Genomic DNA, 23,878 nt, shown 5'->3' with positions numbered 1-23,878 from the left:
TGGATGAGACCTTCTACAGATAGCTTAAAAGCAGCTTCACAGACACTGATCTGGTGCACATGGTATTTGACCACCTTGATAAGGAGCTAGAGGGCAACAGAAAGCAAGACAGAAGCAATGTGGAAAATTCCTGGAGGAATCAATTACAACTTCCTGACAAAAGAGATCGAGATGACAGTGAGGTGCTTTGCCGAATTTCATTTTCACAAGCAAGACGATGCTCACTGCGTATGTGAAAATCACAGACACCCTTAGCTGCAGTGATAAGATGGCACAGTTCAGGATCCTGATAATAGGGTGAAAAACAACAGACCTACACTTCAGGAGAGCAGACTTTGGCCGCTTCAAAGATGTTCCCGGTAGAGCCTAATGGAATAAGGCCCACAAGACAACTGGCCAGCTTATGATATAAAACAGCATAAGAAATGAACTCTTTCTGTGGAAGTTCCTTTTATTTTGCAAAAATTTACTGCTCACTGTTGTACAAAATAGTAAAACAATGTCATTGCTTGCACAACTAGGTAGTTTGGGTGTGATCTAGTTGAATAAAACAAATTTTCATAATTTTTAATGTGATCCAAGACAATAACAACCAGTGGATTTATACAGTTTAAAATATTTCATTTGTACGTTTTATACAAATATTATTTGGTAAATCAGGATTTGTAAACGTTAATGCAACATACTAAGTCTGGATGATTACTATATAGTATATGATACTATAATCATATACTACTATGATTAAAACATTCACCGAAAACATTTTACAGCTAACATTCTGAGGCATCTCAATTACCTTTCTACACTTTGTTTTACAGAAACAGTCTGTTCAGTTTAGTAATTCACTTGGAATAACCTATTACATTTGTTGAAATGTAAAAGAAAAAACATATATATCTTTAATGTAAATTAGAGTAGAACACATTGTTTTACTTTCAATAAGTTATTACTTTAACTCTGAAGTTAGCAATCATGGAAGTCAATTCAAGTTCAGATAAATTTGGTCCATTCTTTTCAAGTAACACTACTAGTATATTTTATGAGAACAGAAATTATTTCTAGGTTTCTCTGTCCCACCCCAAAAGTAATTTTCAAAGAGTGTATTTCTTTATTTATCCTAGGTCACATCCTGAATTATAGGATGCATATATAATGAAAAAATAATAAAAATAACAATAAAAGGGGAGAAAGGGAAGGATATTAACATCACCTTAAGTGTATAGCTAATAAATGAAGACGCAAGACAGAAAGTGAGAACATCACTAGGAGATAAGATCTTCACCAGGAATCAATCAACACAGCTCCACTGACATCAGCAGTGCTATCCTGACTTATACCAGCCACAGATCTGCCTAACCATAGATAACGTATAGCAAAACCCATTTATATTACTGATAAGGAAAAGTAATGTTTGCATGAGTAACGTTAACTTTTTTTTTTTTCCTTTTTTAATCAAGTTCTGGACATCATGGTTCTCATCTAAAATTCTGCTGTTGGTGACTGTCACTCCTATCACTCACTGGCAGCGGTTGTAGTTCATCTCCAATTTGAAATAACACTGAAATATATTTAATGTAATTAACAAGCTCATTCTCACCAGAAATTGCCTGAAGCCCCTTTAGAGCATGAGACAGAATTTAAAAGTATTATTTTAGAACTTTATTAACTTATATTATTATGGGTTTTCACTGACCATAATCTGAGGAACAAACCACAATCACTCAAAATCAGCAGCAGCTGCACACTGAAATTCATAGCAATGTGACTGTTGGTACAAAGTAATTCCTTCTTAGATAATAAACTATAGTAAATTTTTAAAAGTATCTAAGACATTTGTTTATGGAGCAAATGCTAAAAGCAGAATTACAAAAAAAGAGATAAATAATTGCATGAAGTTTGTCTTACTCATAGACAGGAAGACATTCTTTCACGGCACAAAAGAATTCCCAGAGTGCAGAGGACATATAACTTAACCAGGAGTGCAAATATTAAGAATTTACAAAACCTAGGAAGCAGGAATTCCAGAAATAGCTTATGACAACACTTAGATTACTGTCATTTACCATACGTATTACAAATTCAAGATACAAGTACATGCAAAACATATCACTTATTTGTATGCATATTTCTTAAAAAAACGAGTGGGATTCAGATGATCTCTGCCAGAGAATTGTAAGAATGCACACCTCTACAACCACCACATAATGCACTTTGAACAGACTATCGCAGTATACCTTTACATCTGAAATAGTGCTTCTCTAAAACACATTATTATCAAGTACATGTTCAGACCACTCGGGCTGGATCTTCTGCCAGTTCTATTTACACAAAGAGAGTCTCATGATGTCCACAACTAGAGGAGTAAAGAAGGTAGTGGTAACTATGCTGGACAAAACTCTTGGCAATGTTCATTTCTGTAATGATACATTAAAACTCACAAGAAACTGAGGTACAAACTTCTATCAAGTAAACATGAGAATTGTCTTGCATTCATTTAAAGTACAATAGTTACCCCTTGTTTTCTGATTATTATTTTTTTTAAATTTCTTATTTCCTTAAAAGAAAAATATATATGCGCATACAATGCTGATATCCTATGTGTTGTTGCCATCAATCCCTTGGGATAGCACGTTTGATGGGTAGTAACCCATTAGGAGAAAAATATATTTTTGAATATTATTTTACATATATACAATATATATATTTAACTTTCAATCAAAATATAAAATTTTCCAGTGTAGTCATCGGTATTTTTTTATTTTAACATGAGAAAGTGTTTTGTAGCTCACATATGATTGGTTCATACGTTAAAAATTAACAAGGCACTTGATATCCACCAGTAATGCTTTTGGTTTTATTTCTACAGATCTATAAGAAAACAAAGAAACAGAGATAAAAGTTTTCCTTCTCCAAAGCAGGAAAAAAAACCAAAAAAAAAATAAAATCCAGGATGAAACAATCATTAACAGCACTAAGTTTTGTATTTCAAGCACCCACAAAGAATAGGAAGTATAAACTAAATAGAAAACAGTATTACTCTATGCACGTAATCTAAAGAAAAAATGTTCTGAATCCCTTACTTTTGATGTCTTGTAGGTATAAAAAAAAAAAAAAAAAAAAAAGTCGTACATTTAATGTGTTACTTACATTCTCACTGCTAAATTAATTTTGATAAACCTTTGCCCCAGAAAGCAAGAGGCGAAAGAATCTGTTGCATTCAATTCCAAAGCACCTAATATCACAAAAGTAGGACAGCCACTTATTTACAATTTTTTTCAGCACCATGGAAGACTTGTTTATCTTTTTATACATGTTTCTGCCAATGTCCTAAACTTGGGCTCCAGCTGATCTAAGAAGTCAAGTGCCTCTTCTTCATGCTGATCACTGCAGCAGCCTACAGAGCCAGCCAAGGATCCTTTTCCTTCATAGTTATATGAAAGGAGATAATCTTCAGAATGTTTCTGTTCTTCATCCTGTCTGCATAGATGCACCTTCTGCATAGGAAGAGAACACATTATTATTTTCTTAAATTGTTATTCTAAAAAGATTGCAGAAAAATAATTTTTCTTTTGATTTACCTTTCATTGATTAATTTTTAATCAGAGTGTGTCCTCTAATGGATTCCTACATACAAAAAATGCACATGAATGGTCTATATCATTAAGATTATAAAATATAAATATTAATAAAGAAATCATTTCTACTATTTACGTATGCAACAAGACAAGAGGAAGAACCTGTTTAAATAACCAGTCAGACAAATAAAATCCGATCAAAACTGAACAACTGATACACAGAAGTAGTTAGTCTAGTAGTGAGTTTTTGATCCCCAAAGCACGGAGTAACTACATTTTGAATGTTGTACATACATTCCTACACCACTGCTAAGATAAATATCATGGCTTAAGTTAGCACAAGCAAGTTAGAATCAAAGCAAACAAATTAACAAAAATAAACTCATAAAAGGTTAAGTAATATAATCAGTGAAGTTGAATGATCTAATTGAAAAACAGCATGCTTCTTACAATTTAAGCCAAGAAAAGAAAGTCATTCATGCTTATGTCTCAAAATATATAAGAGAGCAATATTCTAAAACAGTACTCAGACAAGCAAAAGAAAAGAAAAGCAAGGAAGCAAAACAAAACAAAACCAAAGAGCTTCCTAGCCCAAATGCCTTTTCTGAGAAGACTACATGCACTGATCACAAACTGCACTCTAGGAAACCAGTGTTGGAATACTTACTTCTCCTAAACGAGGATGTGTGAAATTATGCCATTCTGAGTAGGAGTATCTACATGTGTCCACCATAGCCTGTCCTCCTCCTTCTTTGACTGACCCCAGCGTCTGATGTCCACCTCCTCCTCTGACTGATTCCAGGGTATGCCCTCTTCCTTTTACCATTTCGAATGTTTGTTGATCTCCTGTTTTTATTCCACATCCTACTTGATCAGTAGTTTGTAGAGGAATTATGTTGTGATCCTAATAAAAGATATTAATAGTGGAGAAACCTTTGTTTTATAATCATTTTTACTGTATTTTTTAAACTCAAAAGACAAGACAGCAATCAGAAACTCTCTATGCTAAAAACTGAAGTGCTCAATTTTGCACAGTGACATTTTGAACAATAAGCTACCATTAGAAGTCTATAAAGATCAATAAGTGGTCTTCACAGAAAGATCTTAAGATAGGAGGGAAATCTGTAGTTAAGTATGATACTGGACCCCACAAATCAATTTTTATCCTGATGAAAGATGCACTATAACCCAAATGCTAGTTTCTTACAATATTACATTAAATGTTTGGTTTGCAAAGTCAACCACCTGTAATTCATTGGATCAGGTATACAGTCATATAAAGAAGTTCATTCTGTTTTATTTATAAAGTTCTATACCACACACAAAAGAAAGAAACAACTAGTGCGTAATCACAGAAATTATACACTATGTTGTATTTTTTAAGCAGTAGCAGAATTATCATCTGTCATCGTTAGGAGAGATTTTCTTGGTTTTCATGTTAAGTAAGCTCAGTGGTTTTTAAAGAAATCTTTTCATTGGTGGGGGACAGAAGAGAAGGGAGATGATTACTCACAATGACTACACGATAAATTTAAAATTCCTTTTCCAAGGAACAGCAACAATGTTTTGCATACATTCAACATGGACAAAAGAGTAAATTCCTATCTAATCTCGTTTTTGCAAGTGACAGATGATAATATTCACCTGTAACTTCCAACCCAACAGTTAAAGTTTGGAAGAAACGTTTAGTGGTCATGAAGTAGTTTCTGCAATAAAACCCAGTATTTATCTTAAATGTATACGGTGCTAATAACTCTGCCTGAAGTAAGAATTTACAAGTTTTTGTAAAATATCAAAGCATATGAATGATCCCTGTGTTCATTACTTATTTTCCATTATTAAATCACTTATTTGCTAATAGGTCTTTACTCAGACTGAAATACAATGGCATCATTACATGTTTCTACATTGAAGTAAATAGACAGCTTACCATCACTTCTTCTCCTGGAGCTTCTGTATTTGAAATAATTAAGTTGTGATTAGCGCAATCATCAGTCACTTGCCTGTGCATTACACCAGCACCACAGCAGCCACAAATTGTAATTAGGATTACTGCAAAGAAGTAAGTGAGAAAGATGCTATGAAGTTTACCTCAAAACAGTTATTTACTTCTGTTTGAAAGCAAATTTTGTTGTGTTAGCCTAAATGCTTATGTATCATGAATCACTGAAAAATAATATTGTGTTTGAAAAGACCTAGACTCAAAAGTATACAAATACACACTGTTTTTCAAGTATTACATAAATTTTTCAGCATAGCATTGAACTGCAAAATGTATTTTGGTTTCCCCAGAATAAATGCTAGCTTTACGTAAACAGTCCGCAACATTTCACATTAGTATAATACAAAAACAAAATCTAGTTGAAAAATCATGTCTTATGCCTCTATGAGAACATTGTACAGAACACAATTCTTGTGTATGTCAAATTATGTCATAAGGAAATACATAGGCTGAAGGTCCCAGTATCAGAAAGTTCAGCTTCACAGAAAGGATGACAGGAATCCTGAAAGATTCCAAGTATGCTACAGTGATCAGTATAAGAGCGATCTTACTTGATACCTTGAATTCAGCTTACTATTCTTATAGAAATATTATGTGTAAGACTCAGACTAAAATAATTCTGTACAGATGAATTGTGAGCAACTAAATCTCCCTCAAAACAAAGACCTAAATATTTCATTCAGAAGGCACCTCTTTTCAGTTTTTAGCTTAAGAATAAGGAAAACCATGAAGAATAAATCAGTTCTGCCTAACTGTTCACAGAGCAATCCTCTCTAAATGTATAAGCTTCTATGGAAATTGCCCAGGAGCCACTTTGAAGCTCATATAGCAGTTGCAGCTATCAGCAAGATCTGCACCAGTGATTCTAGTGGGTCACCTCCTAGTGTTGGCAGATGTGAAGATAAGTATAAAATCACAGAGCGCAGGCTACACTGGGTAAAATCTAACCACAATAAAACAAGTACTTCTTGGCAGTGTGCAGTCAAGGGGCAATGACAAAAAGTAAGTCAACATCTCATGCTGTTCCCCTACTCTGCATCCTAACATCTGACAATTCACTCCTGGCTGAGTCATGAGTTCAGGAGTTTGACCTGAATGATAAAACATGGAACTATCTGACCTCAAACAAGTGGGCAGGTCCAAGTGTTGTATCTAAGTAAGAACAGCTAGCTGAAATTGAGAAGGGTCAAGGCAAGCTGTCCACTAATGGGAAAAAAAAATGCACTTTGAGTCATTTGGTACTATAGCATGTCCCCACATCATTAAAAGTGAGATGATGCCAGTTGGCCTACACCAGAATCTGGTAAAAAGAAAAAAACCAAGAACTTTGTGACAGCAATATGTAACAGTGAGGCCATCTCAGTGGTTAACAACAATACCGACTTCCTCAGAATCTTCATCCATAAGCAACTTCAGTAACACAAAACATACTCAAGGGTTTAGTGTGCTATGGAAATACCTAATTTGTCCTTCAACATTACGCTGGCTCCTGTAAAACTTCTTGTTAAGCAGTGTCTCAGACTCTATGATTTAATCCAGGATGCATTAACGACTACTAAAAAAGGTAGGAAATTGATTTCAGAATTCCTACAAATAGAAACGTACATGCCAAAGTCAGCTGTAAACCTTCACATGAACAAACTGCAATACTCACCTGACAGCAGGATACGGTAATTGATAGAAACCCCACCCCCTTTTGGTTAAAATGTTGTTTTTTGATCTTGCTAACATGAACACATAGAACATCATGCACAAGGTGTACTTTAAAGAATAGTAAGCAAAAATACACACACATGAACTACAAGATGAGAGCTAGAAGTCTTTGGTATTGATATAGACAAAGCACATGCAGTAAAATACTGCTTAGAGTTACACAAGAGACATGTAAAGATGCCTGAATCAGGTCTGAGCAGACAAAGTGTTTTGCATTTGGTAAAATAAAAAGAGTACTTACACAGCAATAGCAGTGATCCCAAGATCATTGCAAGGATGGCCCATACACCAAGAGTAACACTCCCAGCACTACGAGCAGCTCCGCAATCACTTGGAGTAACACAGTCACAGTAGTTAACTGTAATTTCACTGATTCCCGACCTTCCTGAACTATCAGACACGCTGACAGGAATAGTGTATGTTCCAAAAGGAATATCACCCCTTGGTGAAAGATACACCGACTTTTCTGCAAAAATAAACAAACAAACAAATAAATGCAAAACAAGATACAGTTTTAACAGTATTTGAAATCCCACTGCCGCATCCAGGCTGCAAACACAAAAAGCCAGTGCCAAATCCATATTAATTAGTTTAAAGCTAGCTTTGATGTATTGACACTGAACTACATGCAGAATGTGATATTCTGAAGAATTTATACTTTCCACACCTTCTAAATGTTAGAATTGAAAAGCAAAACCTTATATATCCTCCTAAAAACATTTAACTTAAAACTGTGAAGTTAACCCAGTTCACTAAGATAAATGATGTTGTTTAGGTTTGCTAGCAAACACTGTCAGCAGATCAAACATTTATTAAAAGGACATCCAGTAATTGGAAAAAGTTAACTCAAATCTCAGTTAATATCCCCTCCATTCTTTGATTTTGTTGCTATATCCCATGAGAATAACCATATTCAGTGGTAAGTAAAATCCATCTAGTCTGCTGCTCTGCTTAGCAAAATAAGTGGCCAGTGGCCACAGCTGAAGGACAAAATAAAACTGAGAAAAAAGGCCCAACATACCATTGTGCCGTGTTATCTTCCACATGGAACCCAAGCTACGGTCAGTCATGCGATAGACTAAGGGCATGCTGTAAGAAGTCTCATCTCCATCCCCTGCACTGAGGCAGATTGGTTTTCTGTCTCTGCACATTATATAGTCAGTTGTAATAATTCGTGGATAACTCCTGTCACAAGGCTGGATGACAACTTGAAGGGTTCCAGTGCCTGTTTTGCCATCTAAGAGATAAAAATAATTATTTTACTATTTAATATTAATATTCAGTCCTTTCTTTATTTCTAGTCCTAATCTGCACAACGAAGTATCATTAACTGTAACAGCCAAGCTAAGAAGTAAAGTGGAAAGCAGATACAGATTTGGTCTAAAGCAGAGAGGGCTTTCTCATAGCTTTTTTTTGGCCACTTCACATCTTTGCTTGGCTGATCATACAACGGATCATTCTGCTGAAAACTGCTAAATGGAATAAACCAAGGTGTCAGGATTAGCAAAGAACTTGTATTTTCTGGTTACAGAGAAAAAAACTGACACAGTCAGTGTCATTTGTGTGCTATCCTCCAGTGGGTAAAGAAAAAGTAAAGATGGAACATGTAGAAAAAGGTCTGCAACTGCAAGTTTGTCCTCTCTCGTGGATGAGTAAGACAGGACAATTTTTCAAGTCAAGTCTGCACTGGAAAAATATAAAAATAAAAATCTGAATTATAGACTCCTTTAAGATGAAGCGCATCATTTTATATAGTTTAGGATCCCATACAGAAGTTTCTTGACTTGCTTTGAAAATTGCTTATCTTCAGCTGTGTAATCTGGTCATAGTTAATTGCACCAGTGTGTATTGGTACAAACAGAAAGAGTATTACCAAATTAAAATGTCCTAAAGTTCCATGTTTTGTGTGTGTGAATTTATTTCATTGTTCACAGGCATCTTATGTGAGCAAATATATTGCTATAACAGGAAGATGAGAAAAGAAGGGTGAAAGAAACAAAGAAAAGGAGGCTATGGCAAATTGGGAGACAAAAGCAGAAAGGGAAGGCTTCCAGTATTTTTGCTCCTGGAAGGAAAATATGCTTCCCTACAACTGAATTCTCCCTCCCCTGGAAAAACACTTTCAGAAACAGTATGCTTCTTTCAGCTATGATGTGCACTTTATCAACAAAACCTACATGTAAGAACTGAATCTATCCATCCTAATCTGATTTCTTTCTAACCTAAGATTAGTCAGTGCTTGTACAAGTGTTACAGAAATTATATCAATACATTATATATTATATTATACATTATATAATACAGAAATTATATCAAATTTACTTCTTAAAAGTTTTGCTTACTTTACATACAATAGAATCCCAAAGCAATTTAAATTGCTGTAGTTCACATGTAATTTTAAGATCCAAGCTTTAGGGAAAGTTATGATACCTAGCTGTAAAGCAACTTCTCAAAGTACGTTTTTTATTCTAGCTGATGTTTTAGCACAGAAAGGCTAAAAAATAAATCCTGCCATTGGATGTATAAAGGTTATAATATTACCTAAGCATTTGATAAAACCATCCCAAAAGTAAGAAAACTAAGTGCACATCTGGTCTGAGTCACTGTAGCTGTAGCTATGTTAAATTTGCACAATAAATTCTTCTACAAACTACAAATGAAGATGACAACGTTCAGTACTCACTTCTGTCTATTGCGAGGACTGTGATATTGCATTCACCACGTTTCACTTCTCCTAGATCTCGGTCCAAGACTCTAACAGTTCTGACTTCACCTGATTTTTCATCAATATTGACCCAGTTACACTGTCCAGGTGGTATTTTGTAGCTGTTAAGAATAATTTTCATGTTTAGCTGAAGATCTCAAATACACACGTGTGTATATTTACATATACACACATGCCTACACAAATGCATGTACTTATATACACAGACATGTGAATATTCCCCCTTCCCACAGCCCTCCTTGCTTTACTCCAAATAAACTAGCAGACAACACTGTTTCATACCAGATGCCTTCACTATTTCCAGTTTCTGGATCTTCTGCTAGATATTTCCCAATACTTGTCCCAATGTCATCACATTCACTAGCGTCCATGCGGAAGAAGCAGGGTTTAAACACTGGCCCCTCATCTATGTCTAGGACATTCACTGTAACAGTGCAGGTGCTCTGAACAACTTGTTGTGAATGTGGTGCCAGCATGTAGGGTGCCTCATTGTTGACTGCAATCACAAGGATCCTTTGCTTGGCACTTTCATAATCCAGCCCCTGAAACACAGATACACATGTACACACGTATATATATATATACAAACACACGCACACACTTTTTCTCCCTCCTCCCTCCCACTTCAAACCAATATAAAACTTGGAATTCTTTTCTCATAATTATTATTAAGTAAAATTCTGCCATTCTTATTTACAAAAGAAATCAGGTATCACTCTGGAACATCCAGCTTGAGACACAGTAAACAGACAAGATATCAACAATTAACCATAAAACAAGACATGTTCTGAGTTTATCAAAGAAAAGAACATGCAAAACAGTCCCTAATAAGGAAATCGGCATCACTGTACATATGTAGATGAATATTCTGCTAGAGAATTAACAACAGAATTGAAATATGAACAAGATATGTGGAAGGACTTTCTCCTCCTACACCTAACTGGCCATATTTTCATACCAGCACAAGTCAATCACGCTTTATACCAGCACCTACATTCGTTTCCCAGTAAGACATCATATGCTGCAAATATGCCTTAATTTGTAGGGCTGATAAGTAAGTATCTACAAATGTAATTCTTCAGATACATTCACCAAGAACATCTTATGCTGCTAATAAAGTTATTTATATCCTGAAGTTATAATACACTCTGGTCTACTACAGAACTATACTACATACAAGAAATTACAGGCATGGCTTTATCATAGATTCATAGAATTGCTAGGTTGGAAAAGACCTCAAAGATCAAAGTCCAACTGCAACCTAATGATAGTACCATAACTCTAACAACCCAAATGATAAACTTTAATGGTTATCAGCAACAAAAAAAAGCACAATAGCTTCTCTACTCTTACCACTTACACCTTCAAATATTAATATTAGCTCTCTTTGCTCCTTAGATGTTACCTGTCATTGCACAGCTCTTACAGACGACAGACACTAAAAGCCAAAGGGAGTACAGGCAGAGCAAAACTTCTCACATCTGCACCCCAGGAAAGCAGACCTATACTTACTACTCCGAAAAAGAAGGCCTGGAAAATTTTAACTAAAGAGAGTAAATTTGATCAGCTCCCAGAAGGAAGATGGCTGGAGGAGGTGTTCCTTACTCCCCTGATCACACACACTCTCACTTCTGTTAAAACCCTGTCCATGAAACATTCCTCAGTTACACTCCTTCGTCTCAACAGCTGAAACCGCGGGACCAGGAAAAGTCACTATGCTCTGCTAGATGGTGAAACACAGAATTCTGCATACACACAAGTATTCTGAGTTATACATTACTGATTTTAAAAGCAACACCTGAAAATTAAAATGATACTTTACAAGTCCCATTTTTACTTACCTTAACAACACACAAAATTCCTTCATTTGTGTTTCTGTCTGTCGTAATTTCAAAGGTGTGGTCATCATTTCCTCTTATAATTTCATACACAGCTGTGGAGCCAGGTGCTCCAAACTCATCAGCATCAACAGCAGAAATTCTCAGGATGTCTACATTCACTCTGTTTTCTTCCACTTGCGTTTCATACTTGCAGTTATCAAAAGAAAAACAGTTAAATTTAAATCATAGAACACCACCCCACAATTCAGGAGTGAACAACACTGTATTTAAAACTTTAGACCACAATACTGCACTTAAACTTAAAGAGCCAATTTACCACGCTGGTGCAATGGCTTATTTCACTTCAGTGCATTAATGTACTTCCCCCACACCTCCCTCACACGCTGACCGAAACAGGAATCCTTTCCTGCCAGCATAGCTCCTCTCTTACTCCCAGCTATCAATGGTGTAAAGTCTGGAATTCTCCTTCCAGGAAAAGGAATATGAGCACAGTTCTCAAGTTACATCAGCTACAGATGCTCATCTCTGTACGGTGTAATTAAGAATGGCATTTTAAAAATGCCACAGGTTAAATAATTTTTATATATGTGTATACACACATATATATATTATGCATATATATCTATATATATACTATACATGGATATATATATAAACTAATCATAAGAACTTGAAAGGCAAAATACATCTCTACTCAAAATTGTTTATGTTAAAATGTGAATGAAGAAGGGAAGACAATGAAATGACATCTACTTCATTGACATTAACACGAGTAGTCATTTAGAGGCTGGTCAATGGTAACGGAGTCATGAAAATGCTCAGGGGTTAATCTGTACCTCCACCCCTTAAAAAAAAAAACAACAACAAACAAACAAACAAAAAAAAAAACACAAAACCATAGTATGATTAAATTACAAGATTTCTGTGATCGTTCATTACAGAAGTGAATTAGTCATGTCAGCTTTCTCCCAGTGGTCATATAAGACCACTAACTCACAAAAACTAATACAGCAGCAGGTCTAATTACCAAACAATGTAACAACCAATATGGCATTCACAAAGGTCCATGCTGCATACTTGAAGAAGCATTCACTGGGAAAATCAGAAAGGTGATAAAAATAACTTCTTCACCCTTTACAGTCACTTAATTTATGAAGACTTACTTGCAACTGTTTAAAAGTTGGCGCATTGTCATTTGTATCTTCAATCTTTATGACAGCTGTTCCTGTTGTGCACAAACCAAAAGGTTCACCTCCCATATCTCTCACTTCAATTAATAAAGTGTACGTGGATACCAGCTGAAAAGTAAACAGAAGTTTGATTATTATTATTTTAACAGCTACACACAACAGAAATTAATGTTTTATTCCTGTTCCGCAACTCAGCTCCAGTGTACACTGCTATATTTTGCAGGGGACAGGGCTGTGTCTAGAGCATTTTCCCTACTGTTCCAGAAGGAAAATAAGTAAAATAGTACTGAGCAGCACTGAGTTCAACATCTGTTAGAAAGTGTAAGCCATATCTTGTATCAAATAAAGCTCTCCAGAACATCCACAAATGCCTTTGCTTTCCAGTGTCTGATAACTTGTAGAACTCAAATAATGTGCCCTTATCTGTTTCACTCTCCCCTGCAGAGTGTTCACCCACATTTCCAGCGCTTTCAGTCTGTGGTTACTTTTCATTAAGCTTATTTCTCTCAAATCGGTCACAACAACAAAAGGGGTTTTTCCTTTGTTTGTTGTCGGGAAACACTGCATTACTGTTTAGATTTTTCAAATTGGAGATGTTTCTGTTGAGTGCAAGATGACAGGCTACATGCAGTAAAATTAGTTCATCTTCCCTGTAAAGAAGCAGGGAGTGTCCCACGTGGAGCTTCACTAGGAGGAAAGAGCAGTCATGCAATTCGCAAACAGAGAAAGAGTAAGAATCCAGTCAGCTCTTCAGTGTTGGAGAGCAGTAGAAGACTTAGATAGAAACTTGTAGACAAAGAAAAAGGTAACATAAATACTTTATCTGTTCGTTCTCATGCTAGGGACTGAAGCAAAATGTGTGCACTACTTCAGGAAACATCACCTCTCTGTCCAGCTGCGACGATGACACAGTAATGACACCTGTGTCACCATGCAAAGAAAATGCTGAAGTTACTGAAGGAGTCTGTGACACAATACGGTATTTCAAAGTAGTATGCAAAGTATATGGCTCATCTCTGTCCTCTGCGGTCACTGTTCCAACAATTACACCTGTGAACACAATATAGCAATTTTAATTTACAGAAGAAAAAAAAAAATCTACAATTAGGCAAACATTGCTTGAAGAGGTATTTCTATTTTAGATTGGTAAAAACAGCTATTGTCTGTTAGGTTTAAATATAAGTGGTGTTGAAAACAGTGTAAATAGTATGGAAAATATGATAATAGTGTAAAATGGTCTATTTTAATCTTTTATTTCTTTTTCCTGCTCAAACAATGTTGCCATTATTGACAAAAGAACAATCAAAAGAAATGTAAACAGTCTAGATTTCAGCTACTTCTAACTGAACATCCCATATACAGCTGAAGAGGAAGTTCAGCAATTTCTGACAGTCCAAACTGCAGTTCTGCCCCTTGGGGTATGTTGCTTCCCCAGTTCGTGTGCTTCTGGACTTCACTGTTAACCCATAACTCACGCAGCTGAAAGCAGAAGAGCTCAGAGAATTAAATATCACTGATGAATGTGAAGATACTGCCTTCTCTGTGAATTAAGTCAGACACTCCTCACTCTATACACCCAGTCTAGGATATAGCAGGGAATGGCAAAGCACTTCTTTCCCATTCCTTCTCTGTGGCCTGCTTTTTTTCTTGCTTTTCTTCTCTGTAACATCTGAATTCAGCAACAGGCAAAACCCTGCCCTTCTATGAGTATGGGTGCAAACAAGCCTTTAATGTGTTTCCAAGAAACATTCAGATGTGGTACTAAGAGACAGGGTTTAGTAAGGAAATATTTATGGTAGGTGGGCAGCTGGACTAGGTGATCTTGCAGGTCTTTTCCAATCTTGGTAATTCTATGATTCTTTGATCTTCTGCTGCCCAGACAGAAAGTGCCCTACTTTAATTCAAAACTTTGGACACATGTTGTAATCTTAAACAAAAGGATTCCACACCTTAGAATACCACCAACTTAGTTGTTTAAAATTGTCTTTTAAAATTGTTGCACTGCTCTGGTCTTCACAATCAAAGTGCTTAAAAGAGGCAGTTTATTGTGGATACATTTTAAAGATGTCTTCTGAATTTATTATACTGTTTAAAGAATACTGAATTATCTCACTTAAAAAAAAAAAAAATCTTTGACACGTTACTTTTCACTTTTTTTTTTTTTTTTTAATGGTATTTTGGAATTTCTGATCATTAAAAAAATTTTGAGGTGCACTTTGAAAATTCAGTCTTTGCTGTAAAGATACTAAGAAATCCCACTGAACTGGACTAAACAGTGCATTACTATGTATTTGACTGATGCTTTGTTGATCAGTTTGAAGCAATTCTTACCAGGCTTGGAGTTTTCAGGAACACAAAACTCAAAAACATCCTGTGTAAAATACGGAGCATTATCATTGTCATCCTCTATTTTGATTGTATGAACGAGGGGTACCTCCGGTGAATAACCATCTGGAGTGCTTGCAAAGCAAATGATCTGTAAGACAGAAATTCAGTAATTCAGCTTAAGCACCATGAAGCAGTATTACACTTTCAGCTCATTGCAGGAGTCAACAAAAAGAAATGCAGCATTCCAAATGTGCCCTCAAGACCAGCCACCTGGAAGGGGAAGTGACAGCAACACAAAAACTTGAACAATTTCCCCATCTTTCCATTTTTAATTTCCCTCACTAGCAATATTTGAGTCACTTTCCCCACCCCAAATTTGTCAAGCATCTCTTCCAAGTCTTTTCAACACAATTTTTCAGGTATCATTGAAACAACTTCAGCATTTCTAAAAATTCAGATATAATTATTGCTATTTAGAACACAATCAAGAAAAGCAGCAAAACTATCTGTCCACTACAACATATTTTAGTTGCACTGTTATTTCTACTAGCTGCCTTCTTACACTTCTCAGCCAGTAGAGAGAGCACTCTACCCTGTTAATGAAACAGTGAGCTCAAAAACAGAGCCGTCTGGAATTTGTCACAATTTGTTTTCTATGCAGACCTTTTCAACTCTCCTTGAAAAACTCCGGGATGACTTCAAACTTCCTAGAAGCAATGCAAATCCAATAGCTCACTGCAACTATGCTGTAATTAGAGCCTAGGCAGTGAAAAGCAAAGCTACTCTCAAGATCTGAATAACCAGCTATTTCTGTGTTTGTCATCTGTTTCATCTCTCCAACACTAGACACACCACTCTGAACAGACAGCTGATTATAGATCCTGTCTTCTCCATGTCTCCCCTGTAACCCAGCTTTCAAACACACACTATAGAAATAAAAGATGTAACTGTATTTACATTCTGGAGCCCAGTACCTGAAAACTTGGATATTGCTCACGGTCTACTGCACGAGTAGCAAAGATGTTTCCAGTTTCTCTTTCTATGTAAAACAAGCCCTTTGGATCTTGATCAATTCCCGGTCCACTTGCAGAATAATAAATGGTGTAGTTCTGAGCCGTATCTGACTGGACCTACAAAGAACACATTTTTAAGCGCAGGGTAAAACAGCAGCAGCACTCTAATACTTTCTTCCCCTTTCTACAATCACATTTGCAGAAGGAGAAGTTTTCAGTGACAAAAATAAAACTCAGTTTATTTATTTTCTTTAGCAGCTTAGGCTTTTCTGACTAGGGAAACAGACTGACTTGTAACTGCCTTCCTTTATAAGGGGTGTGCATGGGGACAGGTAGTTAATCCAAACTCAAACATTTATCATCATCGAACAATTAAAGAAATAGGAGCATGAGTAGAAAAAAATTGAATTCTGACAATTACTATTTCTATGCATTTATATACATTCATACGTAGCTGGCTTCTTATTTCTGTCTCTGCTCTAAAGATTTTAGTTTCAGTGCATTCACTGAGAATATGACTTTTAATTAGTGAAGAAAAAGCGAAGAAAAAGGAAAAAGAAAGCAACCAAAAGCTTAGTCCAGGAACACGCCAAATTAAATAGCTTCTGCGCTTCATACTAGAAGCAGAAAGGATGTAACATCAGCAGTTCTCTATTTACAAACAACCCCCTCCCCAAATACTTCCCTTATCTACTGAAAGCCAGAAGTTAGGCAGATAAGATTAGTAGAATGATAGCTCTCTCTGTACAGACTCTGTTATTACACTCATATGTAACTGCTACCAGTCATTCTGTAATCTAGAGAAGGCTAGATGCATTAATGATAACTATAGTGCTTGTATTTCTCTTTCATGTCTACTTGTTTTCATACTGTCTGTTCCTTTCCTAATAACACACAGCCCACAGTCTTAAATTCTACAGACATTTTCTCCAAACTCCAGAAAATATAAAATCGGACAAAATTTTATCTTCCCTGCATCTACTAAATCTTCTAAGCAACGTTATAGGATTTTTGTGGAGTTTTTCCTGTTTAAATTACACACTTCATAGATAAATTGATTTCCAAGCAGAAGCGCTCTCCTGTCATAATATGCCCCCCTGCTTTTTACAACTGTAGCACGCCTTCAGTTACTACTACAGCCACAAGTTATTTCAGCTACAGGATCTCAAGAAACATAAAACAAAGCAAGACTGAGAAGGAAGAGGAATAGTCTCAGTGGACAATACAAGAGTGCTCGCTTCTGTTCTTCATGCATCACAATAAACACATAAAAGGAAGTTGCACTGTAAAATTAAGATCTGTATAAAATGTACCTGCTGAATTTGTAGTGGGAAAGGTCCAAGTGAATTCTCTATCATAACAGAAGGAATTGGGCCCCATCGTCTCTTGGTTCGCTTGAGAATTGTATCTCTAGCATGCCTAGACTTCTGCGCGCAGGTCAAAATGACAAGTAAGAATGTATCCATATAACTGTACACTTTTGCTTAACTTTCATAACACTTTTCCTACACATCCACCCCATTTTTCCACACTGGCTATCCATTTTTCTAAGATCTCTATTTCTGATTATATGTGTGACAGTAATCCAAGAGGATTTTCTTTCACTGCAAACAGGATCTGCCGGAACGCCTCAAACACGGCTTTTAAGATTCTTGACATTCCTTTTTAAGCTCCTTGTTAGCATCCTCTCTTTCAAGCAGGATGTCTGCAGATTTAATCGACAACTGCCACAAATACACACCATAGTGTAGAGTGTGTTGCCTGATTATTTGAATTCTGAAATTCTAATTACAGCTACCCAACACAAAACCATTCTTTGTACAATCACACCCAAACAAGGCAGGTACCTTGGAATTAGAGGCCCACCTTTTTTTCATCTGTCTCCAAGTCAATAAGTATTTTCTTTTCTATGTGTTCTTGAAGATCTTTAAGTAATACAGTAAAAGTCCTTTTCTCATCAGATAAAGAAACAGCAGATGTTGTATACACGGAACCATCTTCCAGGACTTTGAAACTCTCATCACTGGAACTGATGTGTTCTGCAGACTGAAGGCACTCATTTAAATTAACTGCAAGAAAAAAAAGATTCAGACAATAACTCAAACAGGGAAACAATCTCAAAGAGAAAAATCATTCCCTAATTAAAATTTACTGACACACATTCTCTTTAAAAATTACATCATTTGGCATTTAAGCAGTACAAATATAGACTCTAGAACGCATCCATGCACTTCTCTTTGAATGTGTTCACACAAATTTCCACTACTGTGCTTATGAAAGTACTCTGTAAAGGAAATGGGTGATTCATGCCCACCTCTCAAAAAGATACTACTACACTGGTGGGATTCTTGAAGCAACAAGAGACAAACTAATACATTCAAATGCAACAAACACTGCAGACATGTTCATTAGTGGATCAGTGGGTATTACATTTCTCTTGTGCTCCATCCCCCACATAATCAGTGAAGATATTAACTAATGCAAATTCCCATCAGAGATATTATTCCTTGGAAGATTTGCCCTCAGGAGGAAAGCACTGACTGGGTCTATGTGATTTAGACGCCTTGGGAGGACAAAGGTCTTTAAATTATGAGGCAGACTGATGAGAGAGATACACGCTAACTCTAGAACAAATGATGGATGAACAGTTTATTAATATTTACAAGACAGAATCCCATGCAGTTGACAGGAAGCGTCAGGTAATCTTAGCACGCTTCTCAGGTACGCTTAAAGCATTTGCTGTAAATTTGTGGCTTAAAGTGTAATACACTTCACTAAAATCGGTTCACCAGATAGTAATTCTTCACAACAGTTGGGGGGTGGAAGGCAAAATCAGGATAGCCATAATTAACCTAAATAACATCAAAGCACTAAGTAAGATTGATTTGGCACACTGAAAAAGGATATAGGGCAGAGACCTAAGTGCTAGATAAAGCAACTTTGTAACACACATGGAGGTGTTAGTGTTATGTTTTAGAATCAAATACTTTTTCCCTCTTAGCAAGTGCCAAAATAAAATAGTTTGGGTTTGGTGGGGCTTTGTTTTGTTTTGACCAAAAAGTTTTAAGATGGAGAGAACTATGTATCAGCATGCCTCAATAAATCTTCAACTGTATCACAGTGGACTGAATTTTTTTTACAGCTATAAAATTCTAAGACTAGACCAAATTCAAAATTTCACCCTACATACATAGGCGATATTTTAAATAAAATTAATTTCATGGAAAGCATACTTTTAAACACGTCTCTTTTCCTCCTTCCTTACCAAGTCCTTCATTTAACTACTTATTTAAACGTTTCATAGCGTTTCTACGGTGTTGCAACATAACTCCACTCCCTTGTAAATCTATAAAGAGAAAATTTAGTTCTGAACAGAATTATCACCACCTTGTTTAAAGTGCATCATAGTGCTGCTTACTGCAAAGAAAATAACAGAATGGGTATTTTGTTTATGATGATTATATGAAACAGCATTATGTTCAGCATGCTGTTGCCTTGTGGGATCTTTCCTTTATAGTGTCTCATATATATAGCTTAAGTCAGAAAGATACAAAACCTTCTTTTCAATGAAGAAAATCCTGACTTAATTTATTGTCATGCTACAATGCTACAATTACCCTCCCAATAAACGTACAAAGAATGCCATTCAAGCATTCCACTCCTAGTTTGGGGGGGGGGGGGAAATAGTTTAAGGTCAATGTTACACAATTTCTTTCACAGCACTGTAACAATGTGAAGCTTACTTTTAAATCAAGTTTAATTTATTTAAATATAAACACCAAAAACATAGAAAACATTTAAACTGTCTCATCCTTTCATTGTATAATCTAACAGTAAGGTCAATGTACTTTCACTTTTAAAACTAGATTTTCTAAGCAGCGGCACTGAGACGAATTACAAGTGTACTGCATTTGATCCTACTGTAGAATATGGATGGGGGTTGCAGGTTTGGAGCATGCACCTCTGTTACCCTGGGACTGACACAGAGCACCTCTGAAGCCCCAAATTCAGTCTCAATCAGCAATGAATGTAGCAGCTGCCAAGACACACCTTCAAAAGCTGCCTGTTGAATACTGAATAAAAAGGAGAGTGGTGTATTGTTCAGTCTCCTCTATGAATCACCATCCCCTGCACACTGTCCTAAACCAAGACCAGGCGCACCATCCCAATGGAGTGTACATGCAGGATTCCTCCGCAACACATTTCCTCATGTGCCCTGAGCAGCCCAGCAGAGTTGAGATGTCACAGCCCTATTTCACTCTAGTCACACACAAGCGGCTTTGGAACTCTTGGGTTGTGTGGGTTTTGTTCTCTTTTCTCCCTTCCTATTATCCAAATAATTACTGTCTTCTTCAAACGACTCTGTGGGTTATGGGTGCACTGTGGAACATTAAGCCAGAGATCTGAATACTAAGCCTCAGAATTCTGAAAGCACTAAATGTCATTTTAGTTTTAAAATGCACGCTGAAAGCTGACAAGAGCTATTTAAGCACAAGTCAAATGGGTGCCCAGAGCTAGTGTTCAAACCCGTAACAAATACAGGGCGTATCCTCCACAAAAACGGCTGATCCAGCTGTTCAACTGGCTGTGCAGTCAGCCATTCATTCCATTAAATAAAAGACACACTCCTGCAGTATTAACAGCATCACTAGAAAAGAGGCCATGTTGCACTGCTACGATGGACGCCTGCAGCTTCTCACCTCTGCCAACCAACGTGTCAGCCTCAAGCATGGAGGGAACATGAAAAGTGACTTTCTTGCAAGCATCACAGCACAAGCTCAATACCTAAAATAAAAACAAATTAAAAATTAGGGGGGAAAAAACTACATGATATTTTGAATAATAACTACTGTTGCTCAAGTTGTGTTTGTTTCATCTGTTGTCACTTTGTTTTTTGAAAGACAAGCAGTTAAGATGGTCCAGAAAGCAGCCCTCAGTCGCCAGGCAGCACAGCATGCAGAGCACTGGAACAAGACCAGGCTCTGCATCTGTCCACCATTGGTGGTGTTTTCCCAAAAAACACGGCACTGACATCAACAGCAAAGCTTCCCTTAAGACTAGGAGACGTCGCCTATGCAATCAATTTCCTGTAAATATAAAATACAGCTCTGCAATACACTTTCCCCAGCAGCACTCTCGGTCAATTTAGGGCCAAAGCCTCTGAGCATTAAAGGTGAACCAGCCCTAACTCAGTGGAGTCATGGTGATGCCGAACATTAAAGGGAGAAGCGTCTTATTAAGCCCACATGACAACACATCTCGTTTTGCATCTTCAAAGCGCATTCTCAGCTGGTTAAATCTCGCTTCAGCAATTAGATACGACATAAATAAAATGCTGTGGATGACAGCAGACCACTCCCATATAACCTGTTACAAAATGGGGTCCTCCTCAAAATTCAAATGGCTTGCTGTTAACCAAGGAGCAGATAACCAGAACTCCTTACCGGGATCATATCAAAGTACAAAGATATTCCTCAGCACAGAGTAATTCAGCCCCAACTTCACATTTTTATATACATATATATAAATGATCTAGTTTTTATCCACGCTTAAAGTTGTAATAAAAAATAAAATAAAATAAAATAAATAAAATTACATAGCCTTTTAAATAGAAGAATGTAAATAAATGTATTCTGCCTTTAAAGTACATTCTTTCTTTCAGGATGAAAGTGTGGTAAAAAGGAGAGTCTACCAAAAAGATCTTTAGGATTAAAAGTATAGAGAAGAAAACAGCCAATGGTAATTCTGAAAACGACTTCTTTCTTATTAGTATTTAAATAAAAATACTTGAAAAATCTTTAAGGCATTAGCAAACCTTAGAAAAACTAAGATTAGCTGAAAAATTAAATTGAAATGGGGAGTGCAAGCATTGCATTAAAGCAATTTAAACGCTGCATCTGCATCATAAAGTTGTTCGTGCTGTTTCATATATATATATATGTGTGTGTGTGTACACACATATATACATACACACATGTGTATACACACGTATACACAAAGACATAAAAATATGCATATATAAAACACTCTTAGTTGGCATTTTCCTTATTAAGAAATATTTGGTAAAACTCCGTCCCAACAGACACCGCACTAATTTTTACATCACTAAAGTCACATAACCTTATTACATTGTTTTAAGATATTTTCAGAATCAGTGATACGTAACATTTAAACTGTAACGCTGGGACAGTCTGACACTCATCCAAAGAGCTACCAAAGGGCTAAACAAGTTGAAATGATAAGACAGATAGGAAATACAAGTACAAAACAGCTACCACGTCCTTTCACTTCATACAAAGAAGACACTTCAGCAGCTTTTGGGGTTAGGGTGTGTGCAGCCTTTCTCTCCCCTATGTGACAGGCGAATTTTGTTTTCTTTCTAATTAGCAGGATGAGTAAAACTCACCCACATTTCAGTGAGATTTAATATGAATATTGCAGCAAAAGCAGGAACGCACAGCACGTCTGCAATAGTAGCACTCCCATTGAAATATACATATCTAATGACACAAAAGTAATAAATTCAGTGCTCTGGTGCTACCGAATATCTTTTTTCCAGGCTCAAAGTATTAATGCCTGCTTCTGGCCACAGCAGTGATGCGTGGTAAGGGAAAAAATAAAAGGAAATTAAAAGAAAAAGAGCAACTCCTCGATTATCCCCGACAAAGGCCTTATTATTTGTATTAGCAGTGCGCTAATATAAATACAATTAATCCAAGGTACAGGAAACTCGGCACCAGCCCAACGGACCACTCCGAGGGGCTCAATGCGCCCCACGGCAGCGGGACAACAGCTCAGGATATTGGCAATCAAACGAAGCGCCGTTTTCCACCGCCTGCCCGCAACCGGCACCTCGACCGCGCACAGATCCGCACCCTGCGCCCCTCTCCCACCCCTTACACGCTTCGCTTCGCTGCGCACCCGCGGAAAGACGCGGAGCGACTCCGGGCCACCGCACTCACCAAGAGGCCGAGGACGAAGCGGGGGTCTGTGCGGGCCATGCTGCGCGGCGGGGCAGCGGCGAGGAGTGCGTGTCCCAGCGGCGGGCCGTCTCCCTCTGTCCCCTCCCGTCTGCCCGAGGAGTCGGCCGGTGGGGAGGGTGGGACCGCGGGCGGCAACGGCGACTTTAATTACTTTTTTTTTTTTTTTCCTCTCCTCCTTCCCTTTTCGGTAATGCCCGGCCCGGGAACGACGCTGGGACACCCCGCCCGGCCCCGCCCGCCTACCTGCGCCGCTCCGTCCCGCCCCTCCGCTTCCAACCCCTCCCGCTGTGCCTCAGCGGCGCCGGCTGCGAGCCGAGCCGCACCCGGGGAGAGGCCGGGAGGAGCCCCACGGTGCGCGCAGGTTCCGCGCAGATTCCGCGCACGCGGCTCCCAGCGGGATGATCGATCCCCGTTTCAACCTTTTTATTTGTTTGTTTGTTTTCTGTTTGCTTTCTTTTTGATCTACCCATAATAAAGCACTTCATGAGGATATCATGTAGATCCATAG

At 37.3% G+C, this 23,878-nt stretch overlaps 1 protein-coding gene across 3 annotated transcripts; it reads right to left on the bottom strand.

The window, feature by feature from the left end:
- Positions 1–433: 433 nt before the first annotated feature.
- Positions 434–23,644, bottom strand: LOC107310130 (desmocollin-2-like). 3 transcript variants are annotated; one of them, XM_015855494.3, is made up of 17 exons: positions 23,350–23,644; positions 21,088–21,172; positions 18,254–18,456; positions 17,701–17,814; positions 16,349–16,504; positions 15,378–15,522; positions 13,930–14,096; positions 13,020–13,154; positions 11,857–12,042; positions 10,298–10,557; positions 9,974–10,116; positions 8,312–8,527; positions 7,532–7,756; positions 5,506–5,627; positions 4,243–4,479; positions 3,579–3,624; positions 2,835–3,494 (listed from the first exon to the last, which is right to left on the bottom strand). In XM_015855494.3, exons 1-16 carry the CDS (start codon positions 23,386–23,388, stop codon positions 3,589–3,591), a joined length of 2,469 nt encoding a protein of 822 aa, XP_015710980.2. In that variant the 5' UTR covers positions 23,389–23,644; the 3' UTR covers positions 2,835–3,494; positions 3,579–3,588. The 3 variants fall into 3 exon arrangements, with proteins under 3 accessions (XP_015710979.2, XP_085393604.1, XP_015710980.2); XM_015855493.3 differs by lacking the exon at positions 3,579–3,624 and having other exon boundaries at positions 434–3,494; XM_085537478.1 differs by lacking the exon at positions 3,579–3,624 and having other exon boundaries at positions 434–3,494; positions 17,701–17,811.
- Positions 23,645–23,878: the final 234 nt, after the last annotated feature.

Source organism: Coturnix japonica, chromosome 2 (genome assembly GCF_054131305.1).
Source record: "Coturnix japonica strain WE chromosome 2, WE-NBRP24, whole genome shotgun sequence".
In the NCBI taxonomy this organism is placed as follows: Eukaryota; Metazoa; Chordata; class Aves; order Galliformes; family Phasianidae; genus Coturnix; species Coturnix japonica.
Note: the sequence above shows the minus strand (reverse complement) of the source record. Positions and strands in the feature narration are given on the sequence as shown.

What these genes read in the sequence shown, in the direction of transcription:
- LOC107310130 (XM_015855493.3), bottom strand. Translation starts at nt 23,388, where the DNA reads ATGGCCCGCACAGACCCCCGCTTCGTCCTCGGCCTCTTG. An exon ending in TCCCACTACAAATTCAGCAG is followed by an intron (nt 16,505 to 17,700) that starts GTACATTTTATA and finishes TGTTCTTTGTAG; the next exon opens with GTCCAGTCAGATACGGCTCA. An exon ending in GAAGATAACACGGCACAATG is followed by an intron (nt 7,757 to 8,311) that starts GTATGTTGGGCC and finishes TTATTTTTGCAG; the next exon opens with AAAAGTCGGTGTATCTTTCA.